A 12,133-nucleotide genomic window follows, 5' to 3' on the forward strand; every position below is an offset into this window, starting at 1 on the left:
GTGTGCCTTGTCATTGTTTCTCTGATGAAGAGGTTGTAACCTAAGGTTTAAGCACAGAGAATTTCACCCAGCATCTGATGTTTACAGACTTTCACAGCATTTTTGGTTTGCCTGGGATTCCCCAGGTAATGCAAGGCATTGCATTGTAAGGTGGAGGGAGATCTGAGTTTGCTGCAAAGGCCTCTCTTCCAGTGAGTGAAATGTTTGATCAGAGCATCAGAAGCATTTGGAGCACAAAAGGCAGAGAACACAAGACAAGCACAAACATATTTCTCTTCTAATCATTTGGGAGCACACCCAGCATAGCACAGAGAATCCCCTTTGATGATAGTGGGAGGAGAGCAAGGGAGGGATGGAGAACTGAGAGACTGAGGCTGGAGAGGTTCCTTGGGTGGGAGCACGTGGGCGGCTGGAGCAGAGCTTCACCCTGCGGCTGAGCGCAGGGCATGGGGACAGCTGCACGAGGAGCACAGCTGCACTCTGCTGCAGTCCCTGCTGCAATCACAGCTGCAGTCCCTGCTGCAATCACAGCTGCACTCTGCTGCAGTCCCTTCTGCAGTTCCAGCTGCACTCTCTGCTGCAATCACAGCTGCAATCCCTGCTGCAGTTCCAGCTGCAGTTCCAGCTGCACTCTGCTGCAGTCCCTGCTGCAATCACAGCTGCAATCCCTGCTGCAGTTCCAGCTGCAGTTCCAGCTGCAATCCCTGCTGCACGAGGCCCTGGGACCAGCTGTGTGCCTGGACTCGTGTGCATGGTTACACAGCATGTCTGCCACAGAGAATTTGGGCCTGATCTATGAAAAATTCACTGCACTTTCAAGACAGACCTTGCCAGGTTAGATCAGTGGTGCTGCTTAGATCCCTTGTTTTGGATAAGTAAACCCAAGAAATGAACCAAACTGTAGCCCTTTGGCTCCTTTTCTTGGACTTCAGGAAAAGTCTGGCAGGACCACACACAGACCACCACAATCAGCTGACCTGCTGTGCATGGGATTAACACAGACTGAAGATAAAGAAAAACTAAAGAGAAAATGGTTGGTGCTCCCAGTGAAACTGAAAAACAGGAAAACATCAGTGGAGTTTCCCTATGATCAGTTTGGAGATTACTGATATTCTTTATGTTTTAATGACTTGGGTATAAAGGTAGAATTGTCCTGATTACATATTTCATCTGTTCTCTGCTGTGCAGAAGCCAGTGACAAAAGGGAAAGACTGGAAGAATTCAGTGCCATGTGTTTGTATTCTGTGATCTTTTGTTTCGATAAGGTTCTTTATTTCTGAGGGAGAAGTGGCTGTGGTCTGTCCAGTGCACTGCTGCAGCAGTGTGGTTTGGAGACCTTTGCCCTCTGCCAGCACTGGTGCTGAGGGCTCTCCAGAGGGGCAGCACTTCCCACGGGAGAGCAGAGCCTGAGCAGCAGGAGCAGCGGTGCCCTGAGCCCCAGCACTGCTGGGGAGTGTCCCCAGGTGAGCCGTGGGGGTCCCTGTGCACAAAGGGATGCCACAAAATGCTGGAGTGCAGAAAGGAGCCCCTGCCAGTGGAGCATGGAAAACTGTTAGAGGTGAAGGACTAACAGAGAGTCAGGTAGGGCAAGATTTCGGGATGGGAATATGTTCACCTGGAGTTCCTTGGCTCTCCTGCTGCATTTCCTGGTTATTGTGATGTTAATTGTGCAACTTCCACCCCAAATGAATGCAGGCTTTTGTACTTTTAGCACCAGAAGCCTTTCAAAGGAAAATGGAGGGGACTTGAGATGAATGAAAGAGACACTGAGGTTACATGTTGGTGGCAAAACTGAAGGAAGGTAGGTGTATTTTATCATTACAGCCAAAAGTTTGTACTGTTCTCATGTGAGCCATTCCAACAGTTGAGTTTTTCTGCTTCCATACTGGGATGAGTACTGCGGGTGAGGAGTCAACAATGCTGCTGTGAGGTGAGGGAGGAATTTTTCTGCTATGTTGTGGTGAAAACATTCACCCATTCCCATTCTGAAATTACATCAGAAATTTTGTTTGGGGCTTTTAGAGATATAATTAAGTGACTTCTGGGTAGAGATGAGGTCTGGGGGGCACTGTATGCCAGGTATGGCTCACTGTGAAAGTTTTGATCTCATAGGAGGGAGGGTTTGACACTATTCATTGAAATCTGTGTTCCAAAACAGAGCTAAGAATATCAAAGCAATTTTTTTTTAACAATTGTATTCAGTTATTGCATTCAGAGATACAGGAAAAACTGATTTCCACATAAAGTAAAAGAGAAACAGGGAAGAGTTCAAGGAAGCGTTGCGGACGGGTGCTGTCAACAAACACAAACTGTCACAAAGCACAGCAGGTAAATGTATCACTGCTCCAGATCAACTGCAGCAAAGTGAGTCAGCTTTTATTTAGCCTCTGGACTAAATCCCTTCTTTTTAGGGTTTGTGCTGCCTTTGGGCTTGTGCCCCCACTCAGGGGCTCTTCGGTCTGCAGGACTGAGCTCTTGTTCCTGCAGCACGGCTGGATCTCTGCCCACTGCCACAGCCAGACACCTCCCCTCAGTGCAGGGGGTGGTGTGGGGATCGGCAGCAATCCAGGGACCCCAGAGTTTCTAGAAGAACAGCAGAAGGATAATCAAGAGCCTTTGATGAAGCTCGCAGCTTCACTGTTAAATAACACCCGCTCCCAACAGCTGAGTGGGGGCAGGACTCATTCCAGAACTATTAATAAAGCCCCTATTTATACTCCAGGTTCCTGTGAACGGTGCAGCAGAAAGCTACAGCTGCGGAGCTAAAATGGAATAAATGTCAGCCTCCGGGGGAAAGTACCATCGTGTGGGAAAGGAGACAGCCAAAGGACAGCACGGGGCAGGTTTCAGACCTGAGGAAGCAGAGGGCGAGCGGCAGCACCCTGAGCTTGCAGCCAGTGGGCAGAGCCAGCCAGACACCTCCCTGCAGCCGCAGGTCCGCGCACAGAGCTGCCAGAGATGCAGCGTCAGAGGCTGTTCCCACTGATGCCAGCAGAGACCAGCGGGATTTGAGCTGCTCTCCGCTGAGCTGAGACCAGGTGGGACTCAGGGCAAAGCTGCAAGAGGCAGAAAGGACGTTTGAGGAGGCTTTGAGTGCCTTGTCTGCTGGAGTGGACAGATAATGGAGAGCACAGGAGGGCCGTATCTGAACACGGCTGCGCTGACTTCCCCTGTAGGAATAGCTCGATTGCTGCAGATGACCTTCGGATGCACCACGTTCAGCCTGGTTGCGCACCAGGGGGGGTTCAGTGCTGCCTACGGCACCTTCTGCATGTTTGTCTGGACCTTCTGCTTTGCCATCACTGTGTTCATCATCACCTGTGAGTTCACACACCTGCACAGCTGCCTGAGCCTCTCCTGGGGAAACTTCACCGCCGCCTTTGCCATGCTTGCCACGCTCATGTCCATCACGGCTGCAGTGATCTACCCGCTCTACTTCGTCCAGGTGGGCTGTTACCCCATCGGCTGCGAGGTGAGGGATTTCCGCATCGCCGCCAGCGTCTTCGCGGGCCTCCTGTTTGTCACCTATGCCACTGAGGTGTTCCTAACCAGGGCGAAACCAGGACAAGTCACCAGCTACATGGCCACTGTCTCTGGGCTCCTGAAAATCGTTCAGGCCTTTGTGGCCTGCATCATCTTTGGGGCACTGGTGAACGACAGCCAATATGGTAAATACGTGGCGACGCAGTGGTGTGTGGCTGTCTACAGCTTTTGCTTTGTGGTGACAGTGGTGGTAGTGGCCTTCAGTGTCACAGGTAAGACTGCATTGCTGTGGTTCCCTTTTGAGCGTTCTGTGGTCATCTACACCTTTGGGGCTGTGCTGCTCTACACGAGTGCTGCGGTCATCTGGCCAGTGTTCTGCTTTGACAGCAAGTACGGCTCCCCGCGACGCCCTGGCCTCTGTGCCAAGGGCAAGTGCCCCTGGGACAGCCAGCTGGTGATTGCCATCTTCACCTATGTCAACCTGCTGCTCTATGTCTTGGACCTGGCGTACTCGCAGCGCATCCGCTTTGTCTCACACCTCTGAGCTGTGGCGCGGCCTCTGTGGGGGCATCTCAGTGCTGTGAAGCACTGCAGGTGCAGAGGGACGAGCTGAGGGGCACAGAGGTGCTGGGCAAGCAAGCACACACCACCATCAGCCAAACCTCACGGGGAGGACTGACCGCACTAATGAAGGAATGACCTGGAGCAGGTGGGCTGCAGCTGATACAAAGCACAGCCCAACTCCCCCATGGTTCTGCCTCGCCTGCCTGGTGCCAGCATGAAGGAATGACAGCTCCACGTGCATCTGCAGACAGCAGGAATGCTTCTAACCACAGCAGCGGGGCTGCAGGCTACCTGGTTACTGAGCCAAATATTAGGAAAGACTCCAAGGATTCTGAGACTGTTAACCAGTGCTTAATGGTAACCAAGTGACTACTCAGGAAGTGGAAAAGTTAAAAGCTGCATGAAGGAACACCAGTTCAGGAGATGAAAATCAGTCCCTTGGAGTTTGGGTTAGTTTGGACTGTTGTGAGATGTGGAATGCCTGCAAGTGTGGGCAGTTCCAGTCTGAGTGTTTCTGAGAAGACCATCACAGCCATCACAATATTTTGAAGGTTGCCAGTCTTTTCCCTTCCTCTCCTTCACTGTCTAGCACAGAAAAGGAATATCCTCAAGTGCACACATTGGAGGAGGCCTATTTAATTTAATATTCCTATCTAGCAAACACTGAGTCACTACAGAAATAAAAATTTGTGAAGTTGGAGCTCTTCTGCTGAGAATCAGGTTGTAGAGAAGAGCCAACCTGCCAAGTGACTGTGTGGGACCTGCCATCCTCACTTGAGCAGCACAGGAAATACCTTGGCATGTGCTCTGTCTTGATGCATGGGCCACCATTTCTTTACACTGGGATCAAGAGGTTTTTTTTCTGGAGGCTTGAAGATAAATTCTGGGGGCATGGGAAAGGGGAGGCAGAGACTAATTGATTTCACAGTGCTGCACAAGAGATCAAACCAGGCGGGGAGGGGGCATGGACAGGATGGGACCTGGCAGGACTTGCACATGGTACCCCAGAGCAGCTCAGGCACAGAATTCCTGAGCACTCTGCATCACTGAGTAGCCAAATTTCTCAGACCCAGCCCTGACAAAACACCCACTTTAAAGTTCCACAATTCTCAGCTCAGATTTCAGGCCCCATAGGAATCTTCATTTGTTCCAGGGAGAAGCCAGACTGTCCAAGTCCAGCACATGCAAACTTGAGTGCTTTGATTAAAATTTCCAGTAGCTGCCTGTCAGAAGCAAGATTTATTTTTTAACCAAAACAAAATAAAGCTGAATGGCAGATGTATGCTTACATATCCTGAGTTCTGTGTGCTGTCACCCTCCTCTCCACACTTTCATTGCAGCAGACATGGCCCTTTCTGCATGAAAGTAGAGCTTACTTTATTTTGATGTGCAAAGCCTGAACACAGACCCAAAATAGAACAGACACACCACAGCAAGACCTCTGAGTGGATCCTTTGCAGCAGAATGACTCAGGAATAAGTAAGGAAACTTACTTTTCATCAGTGCTTTGTGTGGGATTTGAGAAGCAAAGGGAAAACTTATTGGGACAGATTATGTTGAATAGTTCTGAGTAAGGACCAAGCCTTAGCAGTGGGGAGCATTAGCCAGGAAATGGGACAAGAATTGGGACCAGCATGAAGGAAGAGCCTTCCAAGGGGGTTTTCTCTTTTGTGAGTCACAGAGAAGGGCAGGAAATCTGAAAGATGTGGTCCAAGAGGAGGCTGGTAGGGCAAGACCCAAAAGGAAATCCACTTGTGTTGGAGTAGTCAATTTACAAGAGCCACTGCATATGAAGGGACCTTGAGCATTTATGATGTATTCCTGTAAAACCCATCAATATGGACAAATTAAGTTGTGTCACACTTGAGAGTTACTTATTTTTTATTATTACAGATCACTAAAAACCAAACAGGTGCGTGTGAAGGACCATGGCTTCTGTTATAAAATTCAATCCAGTGAGCCCAGGAACATTGTGTGAGGAAAGCCCCATCCTGCAGGCTCTGGTGGCTCTGGGAGCCTGGGGGTCTGGGGAAGGGGGCCAGCAGAGGCCAGAGCCCACAGGCAGGGGGGTGCTTGTCCCCAGGCAGTGGCAGCTGTTGGAAAGCTCCTTGGATGATAGCATGTGGCTGAGCCAGGCACTGCTGGCTTTCTGGGGGAAGGTTTTGCACCAAGTGGGAGCAAGAGCAGAAACATGCTAAAATCTGGCAATGCCATGAGTTGATGCAACTTACACTGAACCAGGGTCAAAGGGCCAGAGAGAAATTGATACTTGGGAAACAATGAGGGCAAAATTGAGTGCCTTCACAATACGGGGAAAGAGCATTAAACATGGAAATCATGATCCCACTGACTGGAGGAGTAGAAACACAAGTCATTGCCAAGAACAGTGTGTTCAGATTTAGCTTTCTCATCTGCCAGCCAAAGACTGAGCAAAAAATGTGAACATGGTCAAAATGGCAAAGAAAAAGATTGTGTGGACAACAATCCTCTCTTTTAGGAGAAAAAAAAATATTAAAAAAAATCAAAACCTCATGCTTCAGTGGTTAAAACACTCCTCAACCATTGGAAACTATGAGATTGCCCAATTCAGGACAGAGAACATCTGATATCTGCTCAGCAGGATTTGCCAACCAGCTCTGTCATGATTCAGTTCACCAAACCCCCTTCATTTCCAGAGTGCATCTACCCCCTTAATTAATAGATGATGATTCACCATAAACTGGGTTTCCCCAGACACCAGCCATTCCCAACCTCTTCTGGTAAACTAATGTTAGGATTTACGTGTTCACTAATTATGGACTTGTGACTGTAGCAAATCTAGACAGCACCCTAAGGATTCCAGCATGGACAGATTAAAATCAGAATTGTTAATAAGGGTTAGGTTTGGGTTTTTACCTTGTTTTGGAAGCCTGGGGTTCAGTAACCCCCCCAAAAGGTCAGGAACATTTATCAATAGGAAAAAAAAAATCCTGAGATTTATTTCTATCAATAAAGAAGCAAGAAAAAAACAATGAAACCAGTGGTAAGATAAAAAGTAAGAAAAAAAGAAAGAAGGGAGAAAAATGAGCTTTAGTAAATAAGTTTAAGTGAGTTTAAGTGAGTAAGTAAGTTTAGTAAGTAATGACCTTTAGTAAGGTGATACTTAGGAAAAAAATCTCTGCTGCTGCTGGAGTTTCAGAAGAACAGGGCGGCCCGGTCCGCCACAGCGCAGGCCGCAGGGTCTGAGGAGACCCGAAAGGGCCGAGGGCAGGAAGGAGCCGCAGGGCCCCAGGGGAACCGGGGGCGGAAACTCCCTCCCGTTCGGGCCGGGAAATCCCTGGGGAAATCTGCGGGCGATTCCCAGAGCACGAGGGACCGCAGGGTCGCGTGCGGGCCCGCCGGGGGAGGCGGCACCGCCGCGTCCCGGGCCGGCCAAGGCGGAGGGGAGCGGGAGACCCGAGCAGAGCAAGCGCTCGGGGAGCCAGAGTCCCTCCTGGCGCCCGCTGCGCTCCGGCCCCGCGGCGTCCCGGCGTCCGCGGGAGGGCGGCCGGGGCCGGCCGGGCCCACGGCGAGCGCCGCCTGAGGGCCCCGGCCGCGCATGGCGCCGCCTGGCGGAGCGCAGCGGCGCGGCCGGCGGCCCCGCGGGCGGCGAATGATGCAACACCGGCCGCCGGTTGCGCCAATCGCTGGCGAGCTCCGCGCTGCCGGCCCCGCCCCCGCCCGTTGAGTGGCGGAGCGCCGGCGCTGCCCCGCCCCGCTGCTCTCTGATTGGCTGCGCGCCCCCGTCCCGCCGCGCGGCCTCGCCTCCGTGCGCGCGGCCACGTGGACGGCAGCGGGGCCGGGTCTGGCGGGGCCGCACCTGGCGGAGCCGGGCCGCACGGTACCGCACCGCACCGCACCGCGCCGCACCTGGCGGAGCCGGGCCGCACGGTACCGCACCGCGCCGCACCTGGCGGAGCCGGGCCGCACGGTACCGCACCGCGCCGCATCGCACCGCACCTGGCGGAGCCGCGCCACACGGTACCGCACCGCGCCGCATCGCACCGCACCTGGCGGAGCCGCGCCGCACGGTACCGCACCGCGCCGCACCTGGCGGAGCCGGGCCGCACGGTACCGCACCGCGCCGCACCGCGCCGCACCTGGCGGAGCCGCGCCACACGGTACCGCACCGCGCCGCATCGCACCGCACCTGGCGGAGCCGCGCCGCACGGTACCGCACCGCACCGCGCCGCACCTGGCGGAGCCGGGCCGCACGGTACCGCGCCGCATCGCACCGCACCTGGCGGAGCCGGGCCGCACGGTACCGCACCGCGCCGCATCGCACCGCACCTGGCGGAGCCGGGCCGCACGGTACCGCGCCGCGCCACACCGCACCGCACCGCACCTGGCGGAGCCGCGCCGCACGGTACCGCACCGCGCCGCACCTGGCGGAGCCGGGCCGCACGGTACCGCACCGCACCGCGCCGCACCTGGCGGAGCCGGGCCGCACGGTACCGCACCGCACCGCGCCGCACCTGGCGGAGCCGCGCCGCACGGTACCGCACCGCATCGCACCTGGCGGAGCCGCACCGCACCTGGCGGAGCCGGGCCGCACGGTACCGCACCGCATCGCACCTGGCGGAGCCGCACCGCACCTGGCGGAGCCGCGCCGCACCGCACCGCACCGGCCATGAGCGTGGGCTTCATCGGCGCGGGGCAGCTTGCCTTTGCCCTAGCCCGCGGCTTCACGGCGGCAGGTGGGCGCGGGGCAGTTCGCGCTGGCCGGGGGCTTCCTGGGGGGTGGGTGGTGCCGATCGCTTGGGCTGACGCGCGGTATCGTTCGCAGGGGTCCTGGCTGCGCACAAGATCACGGCGAGCTCCCCGGACACTGACCTGCCCACCGTGAGCGGGCTGCGGGTGAGTGCGGCCGGGTAGTCGGGACCGGCTTGGGGGCGCTCCCCTCCCGGGCCGTCCCGGGTCTGAGCGGTCCCGTTTCTCCCCAAACCGCTGCAGAAAATGGGAGTGAACTTCACGGTGAGCAACAAGGACACGGTGAAGAGCAGCGATGTTCTCTTCCTGGCTGTGAAGCCACCCATCATCCCCTTCATCCTGGAGGAGGTGGGCCCCGACATCGAGGCCCGGCACATTGTGGTGTCCTGCGCGGCCGGGGTCACCATCAGCTCCATCGAGAAGGTGAGGGGGACCAGGCCGTGCGGGTCCGCTCCTCTGACCCGAGGAGCCCATGCAATGGACACGTTACTTGCGCTGCTCAGGACTCAAGTCACGCAGCAGCAGCCAACTTGTTTTCGGTCACCTTTGCCTGTCTTCAGCAGCAAATGCTATTAGAGCTTTTATCCAGCTCTTCCCTCACACGAGGTGGTGTCAGATCATGTTTCTTTTAACAGCAGTGGGTCGTCTCCCCTGAACTTCTGCAGATTTTATGTTAAGTGTCTGCGGGAGCTGTTTTGGAGATCTGTGGGTTGATGTGGAATTGAGGCCTTTTGGATACTGTTTCCACCCGGGCTTTGCCCAGCTCCTGCTTTGCTGGTACTGAGGAAGGCTTCACATTCACGTATGGGCTGCTCTGGCTCAAGCAGGGCATTTGAGATACTCAGGTCACTCTTTTTCTTCTGCTTATGTTGTTCTTGCCCCTGGGGAGTCTTTTCCTGGACAGCCCATTGGTGAAAAATATGCACTAAAGCTCATGTTTCTCCCTTCTTTCTTTTTTTCTTACCTTTTATCTTCAATGATTTTCTGCCCTAAGAAACTCTCTACCTTCTGCCCCACACCAAAAGTGATCAGGTGCATGACCAACACCCCTGTGATAGTCCGGGAAGGTGCTACTGTCTATGCCACTGGAACTCATGCGGATGTGGAAGATGGGAAGCTTTTGGAACAACTGATGGCCAGTGTGGGCTTCTGCACCGAGGTGGAGGAGGACCTCATCGATGCTGTAACGGGGCTCAGTGGCAGTGGCCCTGCGTATGTATGTGCTGTTTCCTCATCTAGTGACAGTCTTGGGGAAAGCAGTTGGCTTTGCCTGCCATAAAATCTGTGCAACTTCAGCTTGTCTTTTTTTTTTTCCCCCCATTGCCCACATTTGCAATGGGAAGAAGTCCTGAAGTCCATAGCCAGTGTGCAGTGTCCACATGCCCATGTTGTAAAACTTGGACCTGTAGTTTGCACGATTCAGCAGAAGCTGAATTTCTCCCATTCCCCCCACTCCTGAGCTGTACTCAGGGAGGGAAGTGGGAGGGAAGCCTGGCATGGCAACCATGAAGGAAAGGGAGAGTCTTTTGTCAAGTCTGTAAGGGATAGGAGTCACAGAACAGTCCTGAAGGCCTGGATTCTCTCCTCCCTGAGACTTACCAGTCCTGGAGCAGTCTTTCAGTCACCTTCTTCCTCTCTGTGGTCTCAGGCATTCACTGCCCTGGATGCTCTTGCAGATGGAGGAGTAAAGATGGGCCTTCCCCGCAGGCTGGCAGTTCGACTTGGAGCACAGGCTTTGCTGGTCAGTATTACCTCCTGCATAACAAATCTGGGTCTGTGCCTGCTCTGTGCAGAGGAATCCACACATCACAGTTTGAAGTTATCTCAGACCTCTCACAGAATCTACTGTAAAGAATGTATTTTGTTTGAATGCACACAGGTTCCTGGTGGGTGGCTGTAGGAAGTGTCTGCAGCAATATGCTGGCACTGGTGGTGGTGTGGGAGCTGGGGCCTGGGAAACTCTGCTCCTTTGCAGGCTTTGTCAGCTCTGAAACGTGCTTTGGCAGCCTGCAGGAGCCCAGGTTTGCCTGTTGTGAGTGTTGGTGCTGTTCTGTACGGTGGAGAACAGGAGTGTGTGGCAATGGCTTCCACAGTCAGAGCTCTGGCAGGTGTTTTCCTTGCTACAGGGTGCTGCCAAAATGCTGTTAGAGTCTGAACAGCATCCTGGTCAGCTGAAGGACAATGTCTGCTCGCCCGGGGGAGCCACTATCCATGCCCTGCACTTCCTGGAGAGTGGTGGCTTTCGCTCGCTCCTCATCAATGCTGTGGAGGCTTCCTGTATCCGGACAAGGTGGGCACCTAGGAACTCCTAATGAGCTTGCAAGACTTGTCCCCCACCCTCTCTGTCTTCTTTTTGCTATGTCTTCTTCTCCCACTATCCCATTGTAGGGAACTGCAGCATCTGGCAGACCAAGAGACGATTTCCCCGGCAGCCATAAAGAAAACTTTGCTGGACAAGGTGAAGCTGGAGTCTCCTTCTCTGTCTGTGGCATCTGTTAGCAAAGTCAGTCTGTTCACCAACAAGAGCAAGAAGAACTGACCAGACTGATGTATTCTGGCAGTGCTGAATGTCAATGTCCAGGTTGCAGCCAGCCAAAAAATACATTTTTGCGGTAGCCAGGAATGGCATGGCCAGGACCGGGTTATTCTATACATCATACACGTGGGCAAAGGGGAGGGGAGGGTTTGTGGCAGGGAACAGGGGCTGAAGAGGGTTGGGGAGGAGGGGTCCCTTCTGGTTGGTTGCATGAAGCGAGCAGTGGGAGTAACATCATGTTATGCGTGGTGAGCAGTCATATGTGAATCCTTTGCCTCTCTTCTACACTCTTTTTATATTGTTGCTGTTATTGTTTTCTTCTCTCAGTACTGTTTCCAGTAAATTGTTCTTATAGCAAGATCTTTACCTTTTGTGCCCCTAGTTCTCTCCAGGGGAGAGGGACAAAAGGGGAGTGAGTGAGCAGCATGTGGTTTTGAGTATTTCAGTGGGAATGCTAATACGGGGAATACCATTCCTAAGCCACAACCATTAGTGTTCTCTGTGTTTTGTCCAAGCAAAAACGCTCACTCTGCATGTCTCCTGTACCAAGCTTGTGGCTTGCAGCAGCTGTGGGGCAGTGCTGTAGCAGAGGGTCTTTAACCTGTAGTGGGGTTGGTGTGAGCTGTCCCTGGCACTGCTCTTTTTGGGCAGGAGTGATACTCTCATCAGAACTTGTCAAGGAAATAATTAAATAATTTTCGGCCAAGGACCGGCCGGTGCCGGCGGAGGGACCGCGCGGTCAGGAACGCGCCAAGTGCAACGGGGAGAGCAGCAGGAGGCCGGCGGCCGCTGCCTGAGATGACGGCAGCTGATCCGCAGCCG

The 12,133-nt window shown here is 54.0% G+C and overlaps 3 protein-coding genes across 3 annotated transcripts; 2 read left to right on the forward strand and 1 right to left on the reverse strand.

Annotated features, from left to right (window-relative positions):
* The first annotated feature begins 2,162 nt into the window (after positions 1 to 2,162).
* On the forward strand, positions 2,163 to 5,916 carry MYADML2 (myeloid associated differentiation marker like 2). The gene has a single exon (XM_056506161.1). It carries the CDS (start codon positions 3,122 to 3,124, stop codon positions 4,025 to 4,027), a length of 906 nt encoding a protein of 301 aa, XP_056362136.1. The 5' UTR covers positions 2,163 to 3,121; the 3' UTR covers positions 4,028 to 5,916.
* A 1,273-nt stretch (positions 5,917 to 7,189) lies between these two features.
* LOC130260675 (collagen alpha-1(I) chain-like) lies at positions 7,190 to 8,345 on the reverse strand. Its single transcript, XM_056506288.1, has 2 exons — positions 8,076 to 8,345; positions 7,190 to 7,885 (listed from the first exon to the last, which is right to left on the reverse strand). The coding sequence occupies exons 1-2, from the start codon at positions 8,343 to 8,345 to the stop codon at positions 7,190 to 7,192; spliced, it is 966 nt and encodes a 321-aa protein (XP_056362263.1).
* A 258-nt stretch (positions 8,346 to 8,603) lies between these two features.
* On the forward strand, positions 8,604 to 11,398 carry PYCR1 (pyrroline-5-carboxylate reductase 1). The gene is made up of 8 exons (XM_056506162.1): positions 8,604 to 8,623; positions 8,679 to 8,762; positions 8,852 to 8,922; positions 9,019 to 9,198; positions 9,770 to 9,991; positions 10,424 to 10,516; positions 10,902 to 11,065; positions 11,164 to 11,398. The coding sequence occupies exons 2-8, from the start codon at positions 8,696 to 8,698 to the stop codon at positions 11,312 to 11,314; spliced, it is 948 nt and encodes a 315-aa protein (XP_056362137.1). The 5' UTR covers positions 8,604 to 8,623; positions 8,679 to 8,695; the 3' UTR covers positions 11,315 to 11,398.
* Positions 11,399 to 12,133: the final 735 nt, after the last annotated feature.

The sequence above is a fragment of the Oenanthe melanoleuca genome, chromosome 18 (assembly GCF_029582105.1).
Source record: "Oenanthe melanoleuca isolate GR-GAL-2019-014 chromosome 18, OMel1.0, whole genome shotgun sequence".
Classification (NCBI taxonomy): domain Eukaryota; kingdom Metazoa; phylum Chordata; class Aves; order Passeriformes; family Muscicapidae; genus Oenanthe; species Oenanthe melanoleuca.